The 27095-nt window shown below is 56.9% G+C and overlaps 3 protein-coding genes across 3 annotated transcripts; 2 read left to right on the top strand and 1 right to left on the bottom strand.

Moving 5' to 3' along the window:
- The first annotated feature begins 243 nt into the window (after nt 1-243).
- LOC117651165 (dynein beta chain, ciliary-like) lies at nt 244-5275 on the top strand. The gene is made up of 17 exons (XM_034394970.1): nt 244-319; nt 527-761; nt 984-1414; nt 1496-1635; nt 1747-1899; nt 1976-2187; nt 2264-2361; nt 2445-2580; nt 2671-2955; nt 3030-3140; nt 3226-3380; nt 3454-3646; nt 3780-3916; nt 3992-4110; nt 4205-4397; nt 4477-4987; nt 5267-5275. Exons 2-17 carry the CDS (start codon nt 612-614, stop codon nt 5273-5275), a joined length of 3033 nt encoding a protein of 1010 aa, XP_034250861.1. The 5' UTR covers nt 244-319; nt 527-611.
- LOC117651015 (dynein beta chain, ciliary-like) lies at nt 5100-23092 on the top strand. Its single transcript, XM_034394716.1, has 52 exons — nt 5100-5218; nt 5295-5486; nt 5572-5739; nt 5831-5995; nt 6071-6148; nt 6216-6407; nt 6525-6694; nt 6880-7269; nt 7339-7504; nt 7577-7700; nt 7783-8231; nt 8314-8484; nt 8661-8887; nt 9279-9525; nt 9661-9894; nt 10141-10319; nt 11464-11599; nt 11669-11803; nt 11881-12143; nt 12226-12427; nt 12507-12942; nt 13007-13283; nt 13359-13641; nt 13728-13901; nt 14002-14194; nt 14280-14392; nt 14473-14666; nt 14753-14972; nt 15043-15201; nt 15516-15533; nt 15698-15897; nt 15968-16124; nt 16205-16393; nt 16471-17205; nt 17295-17577; nt 17636-17948; nt 18076-18214; nt 18297-18655; nt 18727-18931; nt 19011-19316; nt 19396-19566; nt 19678-19695; nt 19838-19986; nt 20074-20241; nt 20318-20450; nt 20518-20661; nt 20748-21111; nt 21193-21611; nt 21689-21871; nt 21977-22150; nt 22226-22374; nt 22465-23092. The coding sequence occupies exons 2-52, from the start codon at nt 5385-5387 to the stop codon at nt 22757-22759; spliced, it is 11118 nt and encodes a 3705-aa protein (XP_034250607.1). The 5' UTR covers nt 5100-5218; nt 5295-5384; the 3' UTR covers nt 22760-23092.
- A 15-nt stretch (nt 23093-23107) lies between these two features.
- Nucleotides 23108-27082, bottom strand: LOC117651011 (sodium/hydrogen exchanger 8). The gene is made up of 9 exons (XM_034394709.1): nt 26221-27082; nt 25812-26143; nt 25552-25721; nt 25253-25437; nt 25038-25164; nt 24779-24921; nt 24606-24686; nt 24380-24523; nt 23108-24281 (listed from the first exon to the last, which is right to left on the bottom strand). Exons 1-9 carry the CDS (start codon nt 26944-26946, stop codon nt 24153-24155), a joined length of 2037 nt encoding a protein of 678 aa, XP_034250600.1. The 5' UTR covers nt 26947-27082; the 3' UTR covers nt 23108-24152.
- Between the last annotated feature and the right edge of the window lie 13 nt (nt 27083-27095).

Here is a 27095-nt window from a genome sequence, read left to right as displayed (position 1 = left end):
CTATGGCGACCATTGGCTTAAATGTCAGAATTTGACAGCGCTCCGCCATCCTTGTGGCGATAAAAGAACGGAACGTCACTGCGGATGGCACCGGGGACCGGGACGTGCACGTAAGCCATCACGCTGAACTTGACCTTGGGCGGGAAGGAAGGTAACGGAACACGGAGGGGCTTCCGTGCGCTACGCCATTTAGGGTTTGCTTACATGTCGCTCTACTTGCCCGTCAACTTGTTTGTGCGCGATGAGCCGTTTGCCTTGGGGCTAGTAGTTTCGTGGCACGTTGAACCTGCCCAGTGGGATGCGGAGTTCGTTGTAGTGTGTATGTATCGCTTTCACTCAAAAGTTATTCAGTGATAAAATGACTATTTGCCAATTACTCTCTGCGTGAAAGAAATTGTATGAAGCTGAGTTTCTAACCACTCACTCACACTCACTCCCCCCCTTTTCCGGTGCGAGTGAGAGAGAACCCATGAAGCATCACTGCAACCATTTAAATTGTGTTACAGGTGCTTTTGTTTTGCCTCAGACGTGATGCCTTGAAGCTGAGGAGGCCTGCCAGTCCGGCCGCCTAAGCAGGGCGCAGGGCGGCGCAGGGCCCCCATCCACCCACCATGGCGGCGGACACGGAGGAGCCCAAGAAGGAGCCGGCGGCGGGGGGCGCGGAGGACGAAAGACTCGAGTTCATCTTCGAGTACCTGTCCAAGAGCCTGCGCCTCAAGCAGGACAAATGGGCCAAGATGATGAGCAACGACGAGCTGAAGGTGCGCTGGGGAGGGGTGGGGGACCCACTGGGGGTGGGCGGGGCATTTAGCCAGACTGGCATGTCGCATCAAGCGCCACCTGTTGCCGTGCAGATCGCAATCGTGGCAGTCCTGTCAACGGGCTGTCACCGTGCACGGGCATGCCTTGCAATGGCCCTGGAAGGAGGGGACTTGTTGCTTGCGGGGGCTGCGGCCACTGACCTGCTTTGGTACTGCTTCCAGTACGTGGTCATGGAGTTCCTGGAGCGCACCACGGCGGACGTGCTGGTGATGCTGCTGTCCCCGGCTGGCGTGCTCACGCCCGTGCTGGGCTTCCCCACCAACGCCAAGGGCAAGTCGTCGTACTTCATCCGCAAGCGCAAGGAGCCCGTCACCAAGGACAACCTGCGCGAACTGCTCATCTTCGGGGACATGGCACCGCGGCCCGTGGACGAGCTGGCCGTGCTGGTGGACGAGGTGTTCATGCCGCTGCTCGTGAACCCCGTCAACCACCGCGGCTGGCCGGCGGTCGTCGCCGAGGATGTCAAGAAGCACCTGTACGGCCTCAAGTGCGACCTGTACGAGGTGCGCGGCCGCATCAATGGCCAGACACTGCTGCCCATGCCCCTGAACGTGGCCAAGGTGTACCAGGCCCACCGGGACATCGTAGAGAGGTACATGCGTTACGCTTGCACCCCACTGCAGTGCACTGGGCTGCTGGACATGTCCCGTCTCACGGCCCATTCACTTTGCAGCAACGGCGAGGTGGTGGACGTGCACCTTAAGTCTGCCATCGAGGGCGTGGTCATCAAGTGGGCGTCGCAGACCAGCCAGGTGCTCTCGGAGGACCCCTGCACCGCGTTCAGCGCGGACTGCAACCCCGAGCCCAAGGAGGGTCAGTGGCTTGCCCTGCTTGCCCTGCTTGCCATGCTTGCCATGCTTGTCGCGCGATGGGCAGCGTTTCGAATCCAACACTTGTTCCATTGAGACGCACTTTTTGTTTCAGAGGTCAATTTTTGGACAGAGCGGCGGAAGAATCTTGAAGGGATGTACAACCAGCTGCGCGACCCCCGCGTCAAGAAGATGGGAGAGATCCTGGAGCTGACCGAGTCAGCGTACTTCCCCTGCTTTAAGACGTTGTTCCGGAACGTGGTCGCCGGTACGAAACCCTGTTCCGCTGCCTCTGGCTTACCAGGTATCGCAGGCTTGCCTTTCAGCGTTTGGTCTGCCCGCAGCGTTGACGGAGGTCCGGGACATCTGCGTGTACCTCAAGCCCGTGGAGACGCTCATGGAGCAGATAGCGACCTTGGAGTTCCCCGACGTGGCCGAGATGCTGGCTGCGACCATGCACACCGTGTGCCTGCTGTGGGGCAACTCGCGGTACTACTGCACCTCGCCTAGGATCATCCTGCTCATCAAAGAGATATCCAACCAACTCATTCGTCAAGTAAGGAAAAAAGGGGGGGGGAGAGATGTAAAAATTGTATATTTTGATTTTTAACTTGTTGTTTCTTTTCCTTTAGTGTTCTGACTACCTGGACCCAAGTTCATTGTTTCAAGGCGAGCTGGATGAGGCTCAGGAGAGGGTAGCGTTGTGCATCGAAACGCTTCAGGATTTTAAGTCAGATTTTATTGTTATTTTTTCTGCACGTTCTGAAGATGCCCCTTCATTATTCCTTTAATTAATAAGTTATGTTTTTGCAGAGATGTGTTTGAAGAGTCCCGTGGCAACTTAGGCTCCGGTTATTTCAAAAATAGCGAGCCCGTCATGTGGAATTTTAAATCTTCTATTGTATTTGAGAGGCTTAACAAGTACATTGAAAGGTTGGAAAAAGTTCAGGTGTGGCAAATACGTTTTTCTGAATGTAACTGGAAAAATTGAATTGTTTCGCTGTAAGTTATTATAATAAACCGCGTTGTTTTTCTCCAGACTGTGTTTGACGCAGGCGTCGAGTACTCCAAGCTGGAGAAGGTGGAAATTGGTGGACTGAAGGGACGAATCTTGGGCCAGAAAGTGGAGAAACTGTTCGATGAGTTCAAGACCATATTTAGCGGTTTCACTCGCATCGAATACGACCCCCTAAACCCGGACGATGGCTCCTTCGAGAGGGACGAGAGGGTGTTCAAGGAGAACATGAAGGACCTCGAAGGGCGGCTCGCCGCCATCATCACGCAGGCCTTCGACGACTGCTGCAACTTCGAGAGCCTGTCCAAGGTACAAATTAAAGTTCTGAAAGCTTCATTTATTTTGGCTGTGCATCTCACGACTTGTCCTCTCCGTTCCTGCAGCTGATTCAAGTGGCGGGCTCCTTGATGGAGAGGCCCTCGGCCAAGGAAGACATGAAGGAGCGTACGCCCCGCATCCTGGAAGTGTACAGCAAGGACCTGGACGCGGTCAAGGTAGGCATAGGAGCAAAACAAACAGGCGACCAATAAGCGGTGCTTTGATGGTCACCTTGGTCACCCCGTCAACTCTTTCGGGCAGGTCATCTTCGACCAGTACCTGGCGGCCAAGGAGGAGAACGGATTCTTTGAAGTGGACTGCTACTTCCCACCAACTGCAGGCGCCATGACGTTCGTTCTAAAACTGCGCAGCCGCATACAGGCGCCGATGGAGTTCTTCAGCGAGTGGGAAAACCCGTAAGTCGTACGAAAAAAATAAATAATTGAGACCTCATGACATGTCGGTGTTTTAACTCACAGCCCTGTGCAGGATCCTCGAAACGGCGGACATGGAGCACGTGAGGCACAAATACGAGGAGATGAAGGAGAAGCTGGACGGGCTGTGGGACTCGCTGTACTCGGAGTGGGCCAACCGGGTGCCGGGGGAGGTGAACGAGCACCTGTCCAAGACGCTGCTCACGCGCCACGAGGACAACACCATCGAGACAAACTTCGCGCCCGAGGTAAGCAGCCGAACAGTGCTTTCGTGCTTTCTCCACCACGACGTCCACAGCGCTACTTTAAAAACATTCTTCTACTACCAACAAATAATTTACTAAAAAGAACTTGAGGAACACCTTGTGATGATGTCACCAGCTGGTCGCTGCTCTGCGAGAGTGCCGGTACCTCCAGTTCTTGGAGATCGAGGACATCCCCGCCCCGGCCAAGGAACTCTTTGACCGTTCGGAGGAGTTGCATTTGTGGGTCACGACGCTCAACCGCATCGTGGAGTGGTGAGTAGCGCGGAGGGGAATAGGTGAGGGGAAAGGGAGGGGGGTATCACATCCTGACTATGCCTCCTTTGCCAGGTACAATGAGATCCTCAACCGCTGCATCCCGGTCGAGTTCGATCTTATCCGCGAGGAGATGAACGGCATCGACGGCCACATCAAGGAGCTGCAGGACAAGCTCAACTGGAAGTCGGACGGTGAGTAGTGCGCTAGCCCCGCCAGCCGCGCTAGCCTGCAGTGTAAGGTGTCGGTCGGTGCGGTGCAACGCCCTCTCCTCCGTGACGTCCGCAGGGGTGTGGCCGCACGTGGAGAACATCCGGGACCTGACCAAGGCGCTGCACGGGCGCGTGGTGCAGGCGCAGGCCAACGTGGACCACATCAAGGGCCTGCTGGACAACTTCGCGCACGTGCCGCTGTTCGAGCGCGACGAGAAGGCCGGACTGCTGCTGGGCCTCGCCGACCGCGCCGCCAGGGTCAACAAGCGGTGAGAGCCGGCACGCCATCCGCGTTTTGGAGTAGTGTTTTCCTAAATATCTTTTATCTTCCATTGCTTCCTTTCACAGGTTTGTCGAGGTGCGCGTCGCCGGTGATCAGATCCACCTCAAGATGGACGAGAACTACAAGCTGTTCCACAACATCCCGCTGGAGGAGGAGCACGCCGAGGGGGCGCCCGTGCGCAAGAAGCGGCTCAAGAAGCGCTTCGGCGAGGACGGCAACGAGATCCCCTGGGAGGAGGGCGAGGAGGAGTGGGAGAGCTACGACGAGGAGGAGGACGTGGAGGAGGAGCACATCGAGGAGGAGGAAGAGCAGGAGTCGTCGTCGGACGAGAGCTCCGAGTCCTCGGAGGAGCTGTGGAGCTCGGACAGCGAGACGGGCGGGCGCACGGCCGTGAAGAAGCAGGCCGTCGAGGGCTGGGACATGGACACGTGGGCGGAGGACGGCCATGACGACCAGGACGAGTGGGCCGCCGGACAGGCGCAGGGACTCGACGGCCAGGCCGCCCCGACGCCACCCCCGGAGGACGGCGTGCCCGAGGAAGACCCGGAGGCCGCCTCGGGGGCGGGCGCGGGCAGTGCGGGTGTCGCGGGCAGTGCGGGTGGAGCCGCCAGCGCGGGTGGTGCTGGCAGTGCGGCAGGGGCGGCGGAGGACGCCGAAGGAGGTGCGGTAGGGTCCGCAGCAGGGTCGGCGGTCGTCGGGGAGGGCAGTGCGGAGCGCCCGGGCAGCACGGCCGCGTCCGAGAGAGGCAGCGCTGAGCCTGCGGGCAGCGCGGCGGAGCCTGCCGCTGAGTCTACCTCCGTGGATGGGGTAAGTGGAGTCGGCCGAAACCATTCGCACTGAGTGGTCCAGCCACAGCCAAGGTAAAATGGAAAATTTCTTACAGGCCGATCGAGTGTCGAGGGGCTCGACGTCCACGGCCACCACCAGGGAGTCCGTGAGGGTGAGTACCACCAACGTGCGCGCCTCCCTGGCCATGGCCCTGGCGTCACACCTCGTTTCATCCCAGACCACCGCCGCGTCGTCCAGCGGCGCCACGGTGTCCCTGGACCTGAGCGTGTCGGAGGACGTGCTGCCGGTGAGTGCCTGATTGACTGCCTGACGCGCGCCGCGAGAGCCTGCGCGATCACTGCCTGACGGACGGGGCACCCTTCCTTCTGCAGAGTCTACCCGAGGAGCCCACGCACTCGGCCGAGTGGCTGGCGTACCTCGAGCACATCGACGGCATGGTGCTGCAGAAGCTGACGCAGGCCGTGCAGAGCAGCGTGGACGTTTTCTTCGAGGAAACAAACCCGGACAGGCCGAAAGCCGAAAGCAAGCCGCTGTTCGAGGCAAGCGCGGGTGTGGGGCTGTGTCGGCGCGGGGCGAGGACTCGGCAATGGCAAAGACAACCACAGCCTGACTGTTGCCTCTTGCTGGCAGGTGAATCTGGAGCTCAAGGACCCCGACATCGTGTTCAACCCTTCGCTGGATGACGAGGCTCGCAAGGGCTTCTACCGGCTGGTGGAGGGTCTGCTCTACGACGTGGTGCACATGAGTGAGCTCATCCCCCGCGTGGCCCAGCACAACCCCCGGCCACACTACAGGGTATGCGCCTGCTCACTGAATTATTGAGTCATTGGGGCTACTAAGGTTACAGTGGAGATAATTTTTTCCCCGCAGAAAGACATCCACCAGAACACGGAGCTGAACAGCCAGCTGCAGGAGATCCTCCTGCGCGTCCGCACGGTCATCGCCGAGGTGGGTGCGCCGCTCGACGAGTTGTCCGGCGCCGAGGTGCCTTTGCCACACTTCCCCTCTGTTGCAGGCGGTGGACGAGTGCGACAAGATGAACGTGCACTCGTACTTGTGGATGGACGACCGCGACGAACTGTTCGGCCAGTTCCTCAAGTACGGCCACTACCTCACGCCCGACGAGCTGGACGAGCTGGCTGCCGCCGAGGAGGGCACCACGCCAATCAAGGAGACGCCGCCCGACCTCGAGAAGTTCAAGGAGCTGGTACGTCACGTCTGCCCTCGACACACTGTGTATACCGAGCATCTGTGATCTAAGATGTAGCGAAAACGCTCCCCACCAACATAGAGTGAGACTCATAGAGTGATGCTCTGCATGCAGATCGAGCTGTACGAGGGCCTGTACAAGGAGATCGACCAGATTCCCACGGAGAAGGTGCTCCACACTTGGTTCCGCATCAACGTCAAGCCCTTCAAGCAGGCCCTGCTCAACACCGTGTGCAAGTGGAGCAACATGATCAAGCAGCACCTCGTCGACCACGTCATCAACAGGTAATCGGCGAGGCTGGTGGATCGGGTGACCTTCCACCCAAACTAAGGCATGCTAACGGAAGGTCCAAAGACCACCCACTCTTTGAAGGTAGTACGATTTCCCGCCTTGGATTGGATGCAGTGGCTGCCTGACCTCAGCCCAAATCACGATTTCCACAGATTTGTTACCGTTTTGACTTTGACAGCCTGCGTGGCCTGGCCGAGTTCAACGAGGAGGCCGAGCGCGAGCTGAGCCGCGAAGTGAAGGAGGGTGACTACGAGGCGCTGCTCGCCGTCATGAACTACCTGGGCAAGGTGCGCGACCGGCGCGATAAGACGGACACCATGTTCGAGCCCATCAAGGACACGATCGAGCTGCTCAAGACCTACGACGTGGAGTTCCCCGAGGAGATCTACGTGCAGCTGCAGGAGCTGCCGGACGCGTGGAACAACGTCAAGAAGATCGCCATCGCGGTGCGCACGGCCGTGTCGCCCTTCATCACGCACGAGATGAACCAGATCCGGCGCAGGATCACCGTGCTGGACGCGCGCCAGCTGGCCTACCGCGAGGCCTTCAAGAAGATGCCCTTCTTCAGGTGCAGACCATCCCATTCTGTCGGATAGGATATTAGTTCGGTTTTAAAACTAATTTTTTCCCACCCCAGATTTGACTGCAAGAACTGCTACGACGAAATCGACCAGGCTCAGAAGGAGATATGTGAGCTGGAAGAGTACATCGGCAAGATTTCCGAGCAGGCCGCGTTGTTCGAAGTGAACGTGCCGGACTTCAGGGGCGTGAAGATGTGCAGGAAGGAAATAAAGATGATCAAGGTAAGCAGGTTTAGGCCCCCCACAGCTTCGATTCTGTTCCGATTATTTCACGTGCTGTTTTCTGAAACGCAGCAACTCTGGGACTACGTGAACGTGGTGCAAAGCAGTCTGGACGAGTGGAAGACGACGCCCTGGAGGGAGATCGAGGTCGACAACATGGACATGGAGTGCAAGAAGTTCGGCAAGGAGCTTCGAAGTAAGTCCACCTTTTTCGTTGCGTTCGATGTTTCGATTCGCGGATGACATTGCTTACAACTCAACCACCTGCGATCGCGCAGCCTTGGACAAGGAGATGCGGGGCTGGGACACGTTCATCTCCCTGGAGGCCCTGCTCAAGAACATGGTGACGTCGCTGCGCGCCGTGAGCGAGCTTCAGAATCCCGCCATCAGGGAGCGCCACTGGCGGCAGCTCATGGCCGCCACCAAGGTCAAGATCGTCATCGACGAGAACACAGTGCTCGAGGACCTGCTGCAGCTCAACCTGCACTTATTCGAGGACGAAGTGAAGACCATCGTGGACAAGTCCGTCAAGGAGATGTCCATGGAGAAGGTGCTGCGCGAACTGGACGCCACCTGGCGGGAGCAGGAGTTCGAGCGCGAGGAGCACCCTCGCACCGGGGTGCAGCTCATTCGCACCTCGGAGGAGCTCATCGAGACGCTGGAGGAGAACCAAGTGCAGCTGCAGAACATGATGAGCTCCAAGTTCATCGCCTTCTTCCTCACAGAGGTCACAACTTAAAAAAAAGAGGCTTTTTTGTTCCTTTTGTTCCTATGTCAAAAGCGGAACTGAGAACTGTCGCATGCCACAGGTGTCCGAGTGGCAGTCCAGGCTGGGCAACGCGGACGCCGTCATCAGCATCTGGATGGAGGTGCAGCGCACTTGGTGCCACTTGGAGTCCATCTTCGTGGGCTCCGAGGACATCCGCAGCCAGCTGCCGGAAGATTGCACCCGCTTCGACATGGTGGACGTCGAGTTCAAGGTCTGTGCACCAAGCCGCGACAGGCAGTGCTCGTGGGGCTCATCGTTTGTCCGACCTTTTTTTTACTGTCCAAATTTCACATGCCCGTCAATCGGCCCAAAATTTTGTCCGGCCTGTTTTTCTGTCCGCTTTCCCTTTTTTTACCTACATGGCTCATTGGTTGCCTCCTACACCAGAAACTCCTTGAAGAGCTGACCGTCGAGCCGAACATCGTCCGGTTCACCAACAAGAAGGGGCTGTACGAGAAGCTGGAGGAGCTGCAGGCGCACCTCACCAAGTGCGAGAAGGCGCTGGCGGAGTACCTGGAGACGAAGCGACTGGCCTACCCGCGGTTCTACTTCGTGTCCTCGGCGGACCTGCTCGACATCCTGTCCAACGGCAACCAGCCCGCCATGGTGGCAAGGTGCGGCCCGCTGACGCCTGCGAAGTGTGGGGTAGGCAGTCCCGCCAAGCACTTGTGTGTGGCGGGCTAGCCTAACCAGGCGGTGACAGGGGCTCCCTTGCCAGACGCCTGCGAAGTCCCGCCAAGCACTTGTGTGTGGCGGGCTAGCCTAACCTGGCGGTGACAGGGGCTCCCTTGCCTGACGCCTGCGAAGTGTGGGGTAGGCAGTCCCGCCAAGCACTTGTGTGTGGCGGGCTAGCCTAACCAGGCGGTGACAGGGGCTCCCTTGCCTGACGCCTGCGAAGTGTGGGGTAGGCAGTCCCGCCAAGCACTTGTGTGTGGCGGGCTAGCCTAACCGGCTGATGGCAGGCGCTCTCCTTAAGAGGCGGAACTGATGGTCTCTCTTGCGCAGGCACCTTACGAAGCTGTACGACTCCATGGCCAAGCTCAAGATGGAGGGCAGCTCGGACAACAAGGCCAGCGCGCCCAAGAAGGCCGCCAAGGCCAAAAGGGACAGCGCCGGTTCGGGCAGCGATGCGAGCTCCAAGACGGACGTGAAGGTGGAGAAGGCGGACAGCGGCTCCAAGCTGGCGGTCGGCATGTGGGCCAAGGACGGCGAGTACGTTCAGTTCAGCCAGAAGTGCGACTGCGACGGCAAGGTGCGCGGAAACCTTTAGAGCTCCACCGTCCTCGCTGGAACCAAAAGCTTTGGGGTTCCTTTAACGTCACCCTGCCTCAGAGTCACACCGGGGTGACCGGGGCGGATGTTGTTGACGTAGACGGCCCCTTTGCAGGTCGAGGTGTGGCTGAACCGCGTGACGGACACGATGCGTGTGACGGGCCGCCACTTCTTCCGCGAGGCCGTCACCTCGTACGACGAGAAACCTCGCGAGCAGTGGATCTTCGACTACCCGGCGCAGACCGCGCTGGTGGGCACGCAGATCTGGTGGACGACCGAGGTGAACATCGCCTTCAGCAGGCTGGAGGAGGGCTACGAGAACGCCCTCAAGGACTACAACCGCAAGCAGGTGAGGGTGCTCGGGGCCGCGGCCCTCGCTGCTAGGGACGGGTGATTTTGCGATTAATCGCAGGTGCAATGCAATTTTTGGTAATTTTGCGTTGTTTTTTTTCGATTTTGCGATTTATTGCATGCAATCGCAATGTATGAGAAATCGCAATCGCGATACTGAAATTTCGACATCGCCCATCCCTACTGGTTGCATGGTGACCTTGGGACTAGCGTCGCCGTTCTAACGACCTGCCGTGCGCCGCAGGTTCAACAACTCAACACGCTGATCGGCCTGCTGCTGGGTGACCTGTCGGGCGAGGACCGGCAGAAGATCATGACCATCTGCACCATCGACGTGCACTCGCGCGACGTGGTGGCCAAGCTCATCACCCAGAAGGTGGAGTCGAGCACGGCCTTCCAGTGGCAGTCGCAGCTGAGGCACAGGTACCGGCGCCGCCGCTCGCTTCGCCTTGCTTTGCGTGGCCCGGCCGGTGGAGGGGGGTGGAGCCGGCGGTGGAGGGCGCGGTCGGAGCTGCGCGCGTGGGCCGTGGTGTGTCGCCGCGTGGGGGACGTGCGCCACTTCTTGCGGCTGGCCCGCGGGCCCCGCGCGGGGGCGCTCTGGGTGGACCCCGCGAGTCCCCCGGGGGATGCGTTCGACGGGGAGGTGCCCTTCCCCAGCGGCGCGGTGCGGGTGGTGCTGCGGCGCGCGCTGCTGGGCCCAGTCCTGTTCCGCAGGCTGGCCAAGCAGCGCGCCGCCCTGCTGGCCGCTGCTCTGGCCGCACTGCGCCGCTGCCTGGGCCAGGCGGGGGCCGCGCTGGGGCCGTGGAGCGGCGCGGGGGCCTTCTTGGCCAGCGTCGTGCCCCGCAGCCCGCCCGCGGCCTGGCTCCTAGTGGTGTCGCTCGTCGCGGAGCCCAGCAGCCTGGCGGCCCCGCGGCCCCCGCGCGGCCAGCACAAGAAGGGGCCCTTCACCGTGCGCTGCAGGCGCACGCCGCGATCGCCGCGTTCTCGGCAGGGCAACGTGTGACCAGCGGTGGCAGCCTCTCGCGAGGATTGGGATTGCGATTGGTCCCGCAGGGGGATGTTCCGTTGACTTGGGACATTCATTTGCGTTTCTATTTACTCTGTCAGCTATACTACTTTTGTGAGACTAGCTCGCTTGCAGGTGGCTCTACACACCACTTACTCGTCTGTACTTTTATAACCGAAATAAAATGAAACGATTCGTTCTAGATGCGCTTTTTTTTTTTTTGTTCTTTCTTCATGCCGCTAACCCCAGCTCGTGTCGTGTTGCTTGAAGCACATTGCATTTCAGCAGCTTGGCGTGACGCAGTATGTCAGCTTCTGCTAGCCAAACTGGCGCGACTAGCTTTAGGATAGTGGCTTGTGCGAGGTAAGGGAAACAGTTTTCTTCATTTCTGATCGTTTTTCTGCACCGAGCGTTCCTGTTACGAGGTAAGAAAAAGCATCAGTCCGACAGTATTTTTAAGGCGCTTAGTTTAGTTGCTGCTCTAGACTAGATTTTTTAAAAAATGAAATGAACACAATGTTTGCCTATACACCACCTAGCCTTAGTTTTGCACTTGCCCAGGTGGGACGACAAGATCGACGACTGCTTCTGCAACATCTGCGACGCGCAGTTCCGATACGACTACGAGTACCTGGGCTGCACCCCGCGCCTCGTCATCACGCCCCTCACCGACCGCTGCTACATCACCCTCACGCAGGTACTGTTGTTTCATTGATTGTCTTCACTTTTTGTGCCCTAGATTGTGTGGCAATTGTTTCCCTTCTAGTCCCTGCACTTGATCATGGGCGGCGCGCCGGCTGGGCCCGCGGGGACGGGCAAGACGGAGACCACGAAGGACTTGGGTCGCGCCATGGGAGTCATGGTCTACGTGTTCAACTGCTCCGAACAGATGGACTACAAGGTGGCTAAAACGCAAAACTTCCAGAGTGGTTTGACGTGTTAGAACTGTACGGTTTCCGTGATGCGCCAATCTTGCAGTCGTGCGGCAACATCTACAAGGGCCTGGCCCAGACGGGGGCGTGGGGATGCTTCGACGAGTTCAACCGCATCTCCGTGGAGGTGCTGTCCGTCGTGGCGGTGCAGGTCAAGACGGTCCTCGACGCCATCCGCTTCAAGAAAACCCGCTTCAGCTTCCTGGGCGAGTCCATCACGCTCACTCCCACCGTGGGCATGTTCATCACGATGAACCCCGGGTACGCGGGCCGCACGGAGCTCCCCGAGAACCTCAAGGTGCTCTTCAGGTGAGTGTGAGCCCCCTGAACCGGGACCCTGGACTGGCTTCGAGGTTCAGTCGTGACGTGGCCGCGTTGCCGCCGTGTGCAGGCCGTGCGCCATGGTGGTGCCCGACTTCGAGCTCATCTGCGAGATCATGCTGGTGGCGGAGGGCTTCCAGGAGGCCCGCCTGCTGGCCCGCAAGTTCATCACCCTGTACACGCTGTGCCGCGAGCTGCTGTCCAAGCAGGACCACTACGACTGGGGCCTGCGTGCCATCAAGTCCGTGCTCGTCGTGGCCGGCTCCCTCAAGGTCCGAGACTTTACTTCCTCAAAGAAAAGTTGACAATCGTGACTGGTTTAGCGATCAAAGTTTTCCATCGGTCTTGCAGCGCGGCGACCGCCAGAGGCCTGAGGACCAAGTGCTGATGCGCGCGCTGCGCGACTTCAACGTGCCCAAGATCGTGACGGACGACCTGCCCGTCTTCCTGGGCCTCATCGGCGACCTGTTCCCCGCGCTGGACGTTCCCCGGAAACGCGACCTAGACTTCGAGAAGGCCGTCCGCCTGGCCGCCACGGACCTGCAGTTACAGCCCGAGGACAACTTCATCCTGAAGGTGGTGCAGCTCGTGGAGCTGCTGGAGGTCCGCCACTCCGTGTTCATCATCGGCTTCGCCGGCACGGGCAAGTCCATGGTGTGGAAGACGCTGTTCAAGACGTACCAGAATATGAAGATGAAGCCCTTCGTGTCGGACCTGAACCCCAAAGCCGTCACTAACGACGAGCTGTTCGGCGTCATCAACCCGTCCACGCGCGAGTGGAAAGACGGTGCGTAGAGCTGGTGGCACTACAGTGGCGGGGGCATCCGTGCTCACCCGTCGTGCTGTTGCAGGCCTCTTCTCCGTGCTGATGCGCGACATCGCCAACATGTCTGGGGACGGCCCCCGCTGGATGATGCTGGACGGCGACATCGACCCCATGTGGATCGAGTCGCTCAACACGGTCATGGACGACAACAAGGTGCTCACCTTGGCCTCCAACGAGCGCATCGCCATGACCAAGTCCATGCGGCTGCTGTTCGAGATCTCGAACCTGCGCACCGCCACGCCGGCCACCGTGTCCCGCGCCGGCATCCTGTACATCAACCCCACGGACCTGGGCTGGAACCCGTGAGTGCGATTCGACGTGTAGAGTGGGCTCAGCATGGCGGCCTCACCGCTTCTCTCTCTCTCTCTCTGCCGCAGGTACGTGACGTCCTGGATAGACAAGCGCGACCAGCCGGCCGAGAAGGCCAACCTGCTCATCCTGTTCGACAAGTACGTGCCGCCGACCCTCGAGGCGCTGCGCACCAAGTTCAAGAAGATCACGCCCGTGCCCGAGATCGCGCACGTCAAGATGCTGTGCGACCTGCTGGACTGCTTCCTCACGGACAAGAACCTGCCGCCCGAGTGCCCCAAGGAGTGGTACGAGATCTACTTCGTGTTCAGCTGCGTCTGGGCCTTCGGCTCCGTGCTCTTCCAGGACCAGGCGAGTTGCTGTGGCTTTCGCTGCTTTCGCCCATCATCACCCGTTTCCGCCTTGTTGGCCTGTCTGAGCACCCCTTTGCTCTGCAGTTGGTGGACTGGCGGAACGAGTTCCACAAGTGGTGGATCAACGAGTTCAAGGTGGTCAAGTTCCCCGCCGGCGGCACCGTCTTCAACTACTTCATCGACCCGGACACCAAGAAGTTCCTGCCTTGGAGCGAGATGATCATTCCGTACGAGTTCGACCCCGACACGCCCCTTCAGGTTGGCCTCGCCACTTTGGCGTCATAGTTGCCCTCAAATTTTAGACTCGTCTTTACTGGGATTCGGATAAGCTTACCTCACTGGAGCCGCGTTGGCGCAGGCGACGCTGGTGAGCACGTCGGAGACCACCCGGCTGCGCGTGTTCATGGACCTGCTGCTGCCGCGCCGCATCCCCGTCATGCTGGTGGGCGGCTCCGGCTCGGGCAAGACCGTCATCGTGAACGCCTGCCTCGGCAAGCTGCCCGACTCGTACATGGTCACCAACGTGCCCTTCAACTTCTACACGACCTCCGGTGCGTGGTTGGCTCGGTACAGTCGTCCGAGTGGGCGGCAATCTCTCGGAAGCGATGCTTTGATTGAGTGTCATCCCTCCAACAGAGATGCTGCAGAAGGTCCTGGAGAAGCCGCTGGAGAAAAAGGCAGGCAGGAACTACGGGCCGCCGGGCAGCAAGAGCATGATCTACTTTATCGACGACATGAACATGCCCGAGGTAGGTCGAGACGTTGCCTAGCGAGGCCCAGTGTGTGATTGCCAGTTCGAGTCTAACCACCCTCAACCTCCTCTCTCAAGGTGGACAAGTACTTCACAGTGCAGCCGCATACGCTGATCCGGCAGCACCTGGACTACAACCACTGGTACGACCGCGGCAAGCTCACGCTCAAGGACATCCACAACTGCCAGTACGTCTCCTGCATGAACCCCACGGCGGGCAGCTTCACCATCGACCCACGCCTGCAGCGCCACTTCTTCGTCTTCGCTGTCAGGTCATTAGTTTGGTCTGCGTCGACGAAGACTTTAATTACTTTCATGAACGAAATATATTGAAATCACCTGCGCCTGTGGCCGGCAGCTTCCCCGGTGAGGAGGCACTCACGCACATCTACACCAACATCCTGCAAGGCCACCTCACCCAGTCCGTCGTCAAGTTCAACCCCGCCGTGGTGCGCCTCGTGCCGTCGCTGGTGCAGTCCGCGCTCTTCCTGCACTCCAAGATGTCCACCGCGTTCCTGCCCACCGCCGTCAAGTTCCACTACCTGTTCAACCTGCGCGACCTGGCCAACGTGTTCCAGGTGAAGATAGAAGTTATTCAAGTGTCGAGCCTTGGCCACGACATGCTCAGCGACGTTGTCCTGTCTGCAGGGCATCTTGTTCAGCTCGCCGGACTGCCTGCCCGACCACTCCGCCCTGGTGCGGCTGTGGGTGCACGAGGCGACACGCGTGTACCACGACAAGCTGGTGGACGACTCGGACCGGGACCAGTTCAAGAAGCTGCTCATGGACGCCGTCAAGAAGGTCGAGGTGAGCCTGAGCCGTGCTTTTTAGTTTTTCTGTCCGAGTTTATGGCGTTTTTAATGTGCAGTGTTTCTGCCTTTGACCCCACTGACCTGAAATCGGGACTGCTGGGCCGTGTGTTGCTTGGCTTTCTCCGTGAGTGTGTCTCTGGCTTTGTACATTCCCCCGGCCCGACCTGTGCCTCTGTGTGCTCCCCTCTTGTAAATACGTGTCCTCGTGTGTTGTGTGTGCGTTTAAACTGGTCTGCTTTTGCTGTACTCTACGCCGTGCCTTGGCGCCTTGGCCTATGACGCTACTGTGCCGCTGTTCCATGCTGCCAGAGCGAGCCCTTCGCTGAAGTAAGTGCTTGGTAGAGCCCCGCGCGCCTCGCGCCACATCGTACGGTTTGCACGTTCTTGTTTATTACGGGCACGTTGGCGTGCGACTAGCAGTAGACAGTGTAGCGGTGGTGTACGCGGCGCCTCGCCCCGCTTTGGTGCTGACACCGCACCGCGCTTTGCAGGGCGTGGACGAGGCCGCCGTCCTCGAGAAGCCTATCATCTACGTGCACTTCGCCGAGGGCATCGGCGAGACCAAGTACCTGCCGCTGGACACGTGGGAGGCGCTCAACAAGCTGCTGCTGGACGCCCTGGCGCAGTACAACGACATGGTGGCGTCCATGAACCTGGTGCTGTTCGAGGACGCCATGGACCACATCTGCAGGTGAGCACCGGCCCGGAGCCGCCCCCGCTCCCCGAAAAATAACAGCACTAACTCAAGGCCTCCGCGCCAGGATTTCGCGCATCCTGATGGGCCCGCGAGGCAACGCGCTGCTCGTGGGCGTGGGCGGTAGCGGCAAGCAGTCCCTCACCAGGCTGGCGGCCTTCATCTGCAACCTGGACGTGTTCCAAGTGCAGCTGCGCAAGGGCTACGCCATCGCCGACCTCAAGGTCCTCACGTCGAAGCTTGCCGTGCCACTTTTTGTTTTTACCTGTTTCCCTCACTGTTTACCGTGCGTTCGCTTCCCCAGGCGGAGCTGGCCGTGCTGTACCAGAAGGCCGGGCTCAAGGGGGCGGGCCTGCTGTTCCTCATGACGGACGCGCAGGTCCCCGACGAGCGCTTCCTCGTCATCATCAACGACATGCTGGCCTCGGGTGAGATCCCGGACCTGTTCGCCGACGACGAGGTCGAGAACATCATCAACCAGATGCGGGGCGAGGTGAGACTCACGAAAACCCTCTCGCTAACGCGGATTCGAACCACCGCCATTCTCAAGCCTTTGTGTCCGGCGTGCAGGTGAAGGGCGTTGGCATCCAGGACACGCGCGAGAACTGCTGGAAGTTCTTCATCAACCGCGTGCGCTGCATGCTCAAGACCGTGCTCTGCTTCTCCCCCGTGGGTGCCACGCTGCGCACGCGCTCGCGCAAGTTCCCCGCCATCACCAACTGCACCGCCATCAACTGGTTCAACGAGTGGCCGTACGAGGCGCTGCAGTCGGTGTCGCTGCGCTTCCTGTCCGAGCTGGAGGCCCTGCCCGAGAACCTGCGCAAGTCCGTGTCCGAGTTCATGTCGTACGTCCACGCCTCCGTCAACGAGATGTCCCAGGCGTACCTGGTGAACGAGCGGCGCTACAACTACACGACGCCCAAGTCCTTCCTGGAGCAGATCGAGCTGTACGGGAAGCTGCTGACGAGCAAGTCCGACGAGCTGTCGTGCAAGATCGTGCGCCTCCAGAACGGCCTGGAGAAGCTGGCCAGCTGCGGCGAGCAGGTCGACGGCCTCAAAGAGGTGCTGGCCGTGCAGGAGGTGGAGGTGCGGCAGAAGAACGCGGCGGCCGACGAGCTGATCGTGGTCGTCAGCAAGGAGACCGAGAAGGTGTCCAAGGAGAAGGCCATCGCCGCGGAGGAGGAGCGCAAGGTCATCGAGAAGGAGGAGGAGGTGTCCGCCCAGAAGAAGATCTGCGAGCAGGACCTCAAGGCTGCCGAGCCCGCGCTCATCGCCGCGTCCGAGGCCCTCAACACCCTCAACAAGGTGGGTGCTCTTGCGACCGCGCGGCACTGGAATCCAGACGACCGCAGGCCCCTCCCTTAATTTCAACTTGTTGTTTTTGTTCCTGGCAGAACAATTTGTCCGAGTTGAAGGCGCTCGCCTCCCCACCGCTGGCAGTCACCCAGGTGCTGGCGGCCGCCATGGTGCTCATGTCCCCCAAGGGCAAGGTGCCGAAGGAGCGCGGCTGGAAGGAGTCCAAGGCCTTCATGGGCAAGGTGGACACGTTCCTGGACAACCTGCTGCACTACGACAAGGAGAACATCCACCCTGACGTCGTCAAGGCCATCAAGCCCTACCTCAACAACAAGGAGTTCGTCCCGGAGCTGATCCGAACCAAGTCCACCGCCGCAGCAGGTGAGTTCTTTGAATGGAGGCGGAAGTGCGAGGCCTTGCTGACGCCGTTCCTCTCCAGGCCTGTGCGCGTGGTGCATCAACATCATGGCCTTCCACGACGTGTACGTGAACGTGGAGCCCAAGAGGCGCGCGCTCAACGAGAAGAACGCCGAGTGGGTGGCGGCGCGGCAGCGGCTGGCCGAGCTCAAGAGCAAGCTGGACGTGCTGGAGGGCGAGCTGGCCGTGCTCACGGACAAGTTCGAGGTGGCGGTGGCGGAGAAGCTCAAGTGCCAGGAGGAGGCCGACTCGACGGCCGAGACCATCGACCTGGCCAACCGGCTGGTCACGGGGCTGGGCTCCGAGAGCGTGCGCTGGCAGGAGTCCATCGCCAAGTGAGTGTCTAAAGCCGACAATGCTGGCTGTTCTTATCTTGGTGCAATAACATTTATTAGTGTATCAGCTCGTATTGTGATAACTGGAGCGGTAAAAAACCCTCTCGGACATGGCCGTGTTCCGCAGCTTCCAGAAGAAAGGCACCACGCTGCCCGGGGACATGCTGCTGGTGACCGCCTTCATCTCCTACGTGGGCGGCTTCACGCGCTCCTACCGAGTGGACCTGCAGCACAAAAAGTGGCTGCCCTTCCTCAAGACCTTGAACGTGCGTACCGCTGCCCTGCCACTCCAGGCCGAACAGGCCGGACAGGCCACTGCATTGTTTTCACCGCCTCTCTGCCTCGCAGCCGGCCATCCCGCTGACGGAGGACCTGGACCCGCTGTCCATGCTGACGGACGACGCGCAGGTGGCGGCCTGGAACAACGAGGGCCTCCCCAACGACTCCATGTCCATCGAGAACGCGACCGTCATCATGAACTCGGCGCGCTGGCCGCTCATGATCGACCCGCAGCTGCAGGGCATCAAGTGGATCAAGAACCGGTACGGCAAGCACCTCAAGGTGGTGCGTCTGGGCCAGAAGTCGTACCTGGACGTCATCGAGCGCTCCATCAGCCGCGGCAAGACCGTGCTCATCGAGTTCATCGGCGAGACCATGGACGCCGTGCTCGAGCCGCTGCTCAGCCGCGCGCTCATCAACAAGGGCAGGTGGGTCGTGGGTTCGAATACCAGCAGTACTTCCCGTTTATGTGTGTTTCGAGAGATTTTTTTTTCGGCAGAGCCATCAAGATGGGCGACAAGGAGATCGACTACAACCCCAAGTTCCGGCTCATCCTGCAGACCAAGCTGGCCAACCCGCACTACAAGCCGGAGATGCAAGCGCAGACCACCCTCATCAACTTCACCGTGACGCGCGACGGCCTGGAGGAGCAGCTGTTGGCCGAGGTGGTGAAGGCCGAGCGGCCGGACCTGGAGAGTCTCAGGGTGAGGTTCAACAGAGTGTGGCTGCAGTGCCCCTCGACGCGTCATTTCGCCATTTCGGCCCGATTGCGTCCCCTTCCAGATGGAGCTGACGACCAAGCAGAACTCGTACAAGATCGAGATCAAGAACCTGGAGGACGAGCTGCTGCAGCGGCTCAGCTCGGCGGGCGACAACGTGCTGTCCGACAAGGCCCTCGTGCTCAACCTGGAGCGCACCAAGCGCACCGCCGAGGACATCGTCGTCAAGGTGGAGGAGTCCAAGGTGACGGGGCAGCGCATCGACGAGGCCCGCGAGCACTACCGCCCGGCCGCGTCGCGAGCGGCGCTGCTCTACTTCATCCTCAACGACCTGCACAAGATCAACCCCGTGTACCAGTTCTCGCTCAAGGTACGACGGCGCGGGGGCGAATCCGATTCACTTTGATTCGGAGTCAATGCTTCTGGACGGTGACGAGTTCCTTGCGCAGGCCTACACCGTGGTGTTCCACCGCGGCATCCAGCTCGCCACCCCTGCGGACACGCTGCAGGCGCGCGTCAACAACCTCATCGACTCCATCACGTACCAGACGTACATCTACACGAGCAGGGGGCTCTTCGAAGCGGACAAGCTCATCTTCATGATGCAGATGGCCGTGCAGGTTCGTTCCAAGTGTCACGTGAAAAACGACATTTCTGTGCGTTCGTTATTTACTGTAGCTGATAAAAAGTAACGAGTGTGGCTTCCTCCCATTGCTTACTCGTTGCCTCAGATGGATGCTGCTGAAAACGTACGTAATCGTTATTTCTCGGTACTTGCCAGCCAGACCTTAAGTTGCTCGCGCCTTGTTGCGGGTCTGACGACGTGTGATTGGTTTCCTAATGTCGCACTCGCATCCCGACGCGCCCTGACACTCCACGCCATGCTGACAGGTGCTGCTCAAGGCCCAGGAGGTGGAGCCCGTGGAGCTGGACTTCCTGCTCCGCTACCCGTTCGTCACCAACCTGCAGAGCCCCGTCGACTTCCTCTCCGACACGTGCTGGGGCGGCATCGTCGCGCTGTCCAACATGGCCGAGTTCAAGTAAGGCGCGCGCGTCTACCCTCGTCCCCCCGTGTCCCGCATTGCACTACCATGACACTACACTGTGGCCGTGCCGGCGTTGCGCAGGAACCTCGACAAGGACATCGAGGGCGCGGCCAAGCGGTGGCGGACCTTCGTCGAGTCGGAGGCCCCCGAGAAGGAGAAGTTCCCTGGCGACTGGAAGGGCAAGTCCGCGCTGCAGCGCCTGTGCATGATGCGCGCGCTCCGGCCGGACCGCATGATCTACGCCACGCAGTGGGTACCGCCAGGCCGCCAGGGCTGCTGCTCCTGCTAGTGCAATTTAAATTCTCATCCCGAACGCCAAAAACAGGGCCTTCATCGAGGAGAAGCTGGGCGCCAAGTTCACCGAGTCTCGCTCCATTCCGTTCGAGAAGTCGTTCGAGGAGAGCAGCCCCACGACGCCCACCTTCTTCATCCTGTCGCCCGGCGTGGACCCCCTCAAGGTAACCAGAGGTCATGGCGTCGGAGCGCTCGCGAGGTCCCTGCACTAACCATGCCCCTTTGTCGCAGGACGTGGAGAAGCTGGGCCGCAAGATGGGCTTCACGTCGGACAAGCGCAACTTCCACAACGTGTCGCTGGGCCAGGGCCAGGAGCCCGTCGCGGAGAAGGCCATGAAGCGCGCGGCCAAGAAGGGCCACTGGGTCATCCTGCAGGTGGGTGGTGTCCCCTTTCTTTGCCCATACCGTTCCCCCGCCCCCGCCCCCGCCATGCCTGCCTACACGTTGGCGTCGAACCGCAGAACATCCACCTGGTGGCCAACTGGCTGCCCAGCCTGGAGAAGCGCATGGACAAGTGCGCCGAGAAGCCCCACGACACCTACCGCCTGTTCATGAGTGCCGAGCCTGCGCCCGCGCCGGAGTTCCACATCCTGCCGCAAGGCGTGCTGGAGTCCTCCATCAAGATCACCAACGAGCCGCCCACCGGCATGCACGCAAACCTGCACAAGGCGCTCGACAACTTCTCACAGGAGACGCTGGAGATGTCCACCAAGGAGGCCGAGTTCAAGTCCATCCTGTTCGCGTTGTGCTACTTCCACGCCGTGGTCGCGGAGCGGCGGAAGTTCGCGGCCCAGGGCTGGAACCGCGTGTACCCCTTCAACTTCGGTAAGCCACTGCCTCGCCCTGCCTCGCCCTGCCTGCGCCTTCGCTTGCACTTTGCAGACTCTACTGACCCGTGACTCGCAGGGGACCTCACCATCAGCGTCAACGTGCTGTACAACTACCTGGAGGCCAACACGCGGGTGCCCTGGGAGGACCTGCGCTACCTGTTTGGCGAGATCATGTACGGCGGCCACATCACGGACGACTGGGACCGCCGCCTGTGCGCCACCTACCTGGAGGAGTACCTCCAGGCCGAGCTGGTGGACGGCGACCTGATGCTGGCCCCCGGCTTCACCTCGCCACCCAACTCGGACTACTCGTCGTACCACCAGTACATCGATGACTTCCTGCCCCCCGAGAGCCCCATGCTGTATGGGCTGCACCCCAACGCGGAGATCTCCTCCCTGACCGCCACCTCGGAGAAGCTGTTCAAGACCGTCTTCGAGATGCAGCCGCGCGACGCCATGGCCGGCTCTGGCGCCACGGTGTCCAGGGACGAGAAGGTGAGTGCCCCACCCCCCACCTTTGCACCGCGCAGGCGAAGGCCCTGGATTCGTGAGCAGCCCTTTTTGCCGCACAGGTGAAGCAGATGCTGTGCGACATCCTGGAGCGCCTCCCGGAGCCCTTCAACATGGCCGAGATGATGGGCAAGGTGGAGGACCGCACGCCCTACGTCATCGTGGCCTTCCAGGAGTGCGAGCGGATGAACCAACTCATGGCCGAGCTGCGGCAGACTCTGGTGGACCTCGACCTCGGCCTCAAGGTGGGCTTGGCCATGGCTTGGCGGTGGCGCATCCACGCCACCCTCGGCACCACGGCCCCGACAGCTGCACGAGCGGCGCATCCTGACGCTCTCATTTCCTTATAGGGCGAGCTGACCATCACGCCCGCCATGGAGAACCTGGAGCAGTGCCTGTTCATCGACAAGGTGCCCGAGAACTGGTCGGCGAAGGCGTACCCCTCCATGCTGACGCTGTCGTCGTGGTTCGCCGACCTGCAGCTCCGGCTCAAGGAGCTCGAAAATTGGACGCAGGACTTTATCGTACGTAACGGACGACCTCCCTTTCCCCCGACTTCTGCGGCGTTTTCTTAAGCTTCACTCGACGGTCGTGTGCAGATGCCCGGGTCGGTGTGGCTGGCGGGCTTCTTCAACCCGCAGTCCTTCCTCACGGCCATCATGCAGAGCATGGCCAGGAAGAACGAGTGGCCGCTGGACAAGATGTGCCTCCAGTGCGACGTCACCAAGAAGGGCCGCGACGACTTCAGGTGAGCGCCATACCATACAGTGTACATATTCTGGTCGGTGGCCGTTCCGGTTCCGGTCCGGGGGAAGTACCAATCACCACGTGGTTCCAGCCAAGCGCCGCGCGAGGGCGCCAACGTGCACGGCCTGTACATGGAGGGCGCGCGCTGGGACGTGGGCACTGGCTGCATCGTGGACTCGAGGCACAAGGAGCTGTTCCCCCTGATGCCCGTCATCTACGTGCGCGCCATCACGCAGGACAAGCAGGAGACGCGCAACGTGTACCAGTGCCCCGTGTACAAGACGCGCCAGCGAGGGCCGACCTTCGTCTGGACGTTCAACCTCAAGACGCGCGACAAGCCCACCAAGTGGACGCTGGCCGGCACGGCGCTGCTGCTCAGCCTCTGAGCGCGAAGCCCCTGTGGGGCCCTGCCCGTCCCTCCGGCCGAAAGAGTCTTTGTTTTTAGTAAAGTATATTGTTGTGTGGGTAGGTCGTAGGTCAACGGTCCTTGCCTCACGATCTCGAGGGTAGGTAGTAAGGTATCAACCCACTTAGTCTGTAGTAGTTTATTATATCAATCATGGCTGTGAGTTTTCTGTATGTGTCTTTCAACTCTTGTTGCCAACATTTGGCCATATTTTATTTCCTTTTTGATGCTGATTAATAGTGATCTTGAATTTGTATCTTTTGAGTTGCGTCATTCTTTTTTGACTCAACTATGATAATTTTGAGCCAGGTTTGAAAAATATTCACCATTCCAATAAAAACATGCTTTATTTTATCTGTGACATGTAAATTGCCTTAAACAAAGCTAGTTTAGGAACATAAGTTACATTAAACAAATTCATATGTACCACACAATATAATACTTGTTCCACTTCACAATATGAAAGGTCTTTTAAAGCGTAAATACTGAAAGATAGCTGTTACTTTCATATGGAGCATGCTCAACCACATCATATGATCGGCATTTTTGTCAACCATTTAACAAAGATTCTGCATGCTACAGAAAATTACCAGCAAACTATGGCTCCATCCAAAAACCTATTACAATTTAAAATTTTAGCTTTTATATTCTCATTGCAGGGTAACATTTTGTAAAGAACTAAAGACATACTCTTATGGTAGCTCTATAGAACTAAAGACATATGTTAGCTCTTGAGCTGTTAGACCCCGTATAAAAATTTGTTCAGGAATCACATAAATATTAATCACAAAAGTTCAATCACACTTTAAAACCTTCATCATCATTAACACAACAAAATCACAACACAGTTAATACTTTGCACGTACGTCAACTATCGATCAGTTAGTACCAATAAAGATCATAGCACCATCTTCGAAAAATTCCCCCAGCAATAGAAGAATTTTATACTAAAAACTGACAAACAAATCTTAACACTTGGAAAAAAATAAAATTTTCATAAAACATAACAAAAAGAAAAATAGTGATCACTATATCATTTAACTTTAAAACCTACATGCTTCCATAACTTTTCTTTGTAATATGACTGACTAGGTTCAATACCATTCCGCAAAATACAATTCAAACTAAAACACTTTACATAAGTGTTTAACCACAGCCAATATGTTCAGCTAGTAAATATGATAAGGTCAATTTTAGTAGTGTCTGCGCTGTTATGGTCCCACTGTGTAGCTTCCTCTAAACACTGACACTGAATTGTTAGAAGAAAATTCAGGATGATAGATACGATATAATGCCATTATTTTACTGAAAATGCAAATGAGTTGCACTTTTTTCTTTACAGTTTTTCTAAATACTGTCCTCATTGGGCATTCTTAAGCATTTTGTGATGGGGGTGTTGCTGAAAGAGGTGCCTCATCATCTGTTTCAGTGGGTGATAGACGAATTGTTTGGTACCATTGATTGGTTAAATCATTCATTTGACTCTTACAGTCTTTAAGTTCCTGGCAAACAGAGGTTCCATTAATAAATCAAAGTATCCACACAAACAAGGCATAATAAAGCAAAACGAAACAAAATAAAACCAAACAAAGACTCTTACTTGTTGAGTGAAGCGTCGAGTAAAGAACGGTATAAAAATTTTAATGTCAAGGCGAGAAAAGCCTTTGATACGGGACTGCATGAAACCAACTTCCATTTCCTCTTCAGTTAGCTCAGACAGATGCTCCGAGTCGATAGCTTGTCCCTACAAAGAACATAGAGCATACAGTAAATCAAATATTTTCGTTTAAATTTAATTAACAGTCAATCTGTTTCTTCAATCTTACCCATTCCCTAGTTTTACTCAATGACAGGCCCTTGTCTCTTCTCCTACGTCTTGAGCGTTCTTTAGGACCAGCTTGGAGGAACTAGACACACAAATAAGTTGTTTAGAAAAGGAAAAAATAAAATACTTCAGAAATAGTGTGACAAATTAGCTTAAAAAAGACTGAGAACATACTTTCATCAGAGGCATTGTTGAACCTCCAAGAGCGAGTGTTGTGAACAGAACAATGATGAGTGTAGTTGTTATAATGACATGTCTGGTTTCGTCGCTGAACTCTAGATGAAGAGAGAGTGCATACGAAATTGCACCTCTTAAGCCTGAAATAAGAAAATGGTACTTGAAGCAAATATTTATTAGTAATACCTGGTGAGTCAGTTTCTCTGTGTACTTTTTTAAAAGTACAGTACAGTATACAGCCACACTGAATACTGACCACTGAACCACATGATAAACATCATTCGAGGGGTTATCTGATGTTCTCTGAAGCGGTTCACAAGAATAGCTAGGGGAAAAATATTTGCCGCCCGACCAAGAAGACACAAAATGAGGCTCCAAACAACCTAAAAGAGTGAAAAGTTACAAGTTTTTGTAATTCATCTGAAAGAGTGAATGTTTTTTCTTCTACTTCTTTTTTAAAACTCAACTTACAAGAGCAGGTTCGATTCGATGTCTAAAGCTGAATATAGCTAAGCCCAAGTAGGCAAACACACAGGTTTCAGCAATGAAAGCAAGTGTCCTCATTGTCTGTTGCATGGTTATTTGTGTCACAGTGGAAAGATTAAAATGAGTGTAGTGAGACATAACAATGCCGCAGAATAGAATTGCCATGATGCCTGCAAGAAATATTTAAAAATAAGATTACGTTTACTCTTAATAGGCACAAACATGGCCTAAAAACCTACCTCTGTGGAATTGAATAAAAATATTTTGGGTTTACAAGTCCTTACCTGACAGATGGATTCCCTCAGCCAGAGCATAAGGAGCATAGGTGAACACCAACATCATTCCAAATTCTAGGGAGGGGTGTTTTCGAAGATCTACATGTTTCAGTAGCAATGCACTAGCAAGTGCAAAGACAACTCCAATGCCCGCAGAGGCAAAAAACATCATGCAAAACCTGTTAAATGTGAATTGAAATGTTAACACAAACGTTCTCTCTTCACAGAAAGCTCAAACAGAAAAGCTAGCTATGGAAAAAGTGGAATACCTGTTTATGCCAGTTTTGAAAGCTTCCCAGGATGACATGGCAGGGTTGTTACTCTCCAAAATGCTTGTTGTAAGCACAATTGAAATAGCATCATTTAAAATACTTTCTCCAAATACTAACATATTAAGAACTGGATCAACATCAAGAGCATGGAAGATAGCAACTGTTGCTACAGGATCGACTGCTGATATTAGAGAACCAAATGCAAAACTTTCCACAAAGCTCAAACGGTATGCTACTTCTGCAATACCCAAGACATAAATGCCAGCCCCAATTACAAGGGCAGAAATTGTGGTTCCAACTATGGCAAACACAAGGATTGATCCTATATTCTGCAAAACAAAATTTCACAAGTTAATTTTAAAAGAAAAATACACAATTGATACACATCCAAAATGGAAGCACTCACCTGAAAAAAGTTACCCTTGTGAAGATTGTAACCAGACTCAAAAATTATGGGCGGAAGCAGGACAAGGAAGAAGGCTGTAGGAGAAAAGGACTCCTCTTTCTTCCAGTTAGCTATGTTCTGGTCGGAAATAAGGTTGACAATTAAACCTATGAGTGCTCCTAGGAACACAATGACAACGCTTTCAGGTAGATACTGGAAGTGGGTCTGCAGCATTAGATGGATGAGGAGGATACCAAGAGCTAGCACACACAGCACAAAGAATATTGACATGGATGAATTGTGCTCCTCCTCGGCAGCGCTTTTGTCAGGAAGAATAGGGTCTGGAGAAGTGGTAGTGGAAGAAGACGTTGCATTAGCAGTCGTGTTGGTGGAGGGTGCATTGTTGGCTACCGCTTCGTCACCAGGTGCCTCTTCAGAAGGGACGTTGATGCTGTGAGCATCATTCTTGCCAAGGTTTCTGGCACTTTCTGACTGTCCATCTGTTGCACTGCGTACACTCCTGATCTTGTCTTCTCCGTCGGGCCAGTCAAACAAGGCGAGGTTTGCGTCCCCTAAGAACGCTTCACCCGGGATGAGGCGGTCAGAGTAGGGATCAAGATCCTGGGTGTCAGCATCAGAGTCCTGGGCTGCAGCATAGTAGTGCAAGGTGCAGCAGGTTAGGGCAAGGAAAACGGCCAGCAGGCGGCCCGTCCCACCGCGCCCTCCACCCGATTCCCTCCATGACATTTCGGCAGCGGTCTGGTGTTACGATCCGGTTCGATTCAGTGGCGTCAGCTCCTCATTCTTGCAAGAATGTCGTTGCATCTACGTCGTCTGCTTGTGTCCAAACATTCGTCACTCGTGACGTCTTCGTCTTTTCGTCTTCTCGTTTGTTT

Source organism: Thrips palmi, unplaced genomic scaffold (genome assembly GCF_012932325.1).
Source record: "Thrips palmi isolate BJ-2018 unplaced genomic scaffold, TpBJ-2018v1 HiC_scaffold_5, whole genome shotgun sequence".
In the NCBI taxonomy this organism is placed as follows: domain Eukaryota; kingdom Metazoa; phylum Arthropoda; class Insecta; order Thysanoptera; family Thripidae; genus Thrips; species Thrips palmi.
This window is presented reverse-complemented; position numbering and strand designations above follow the sequence as displayed.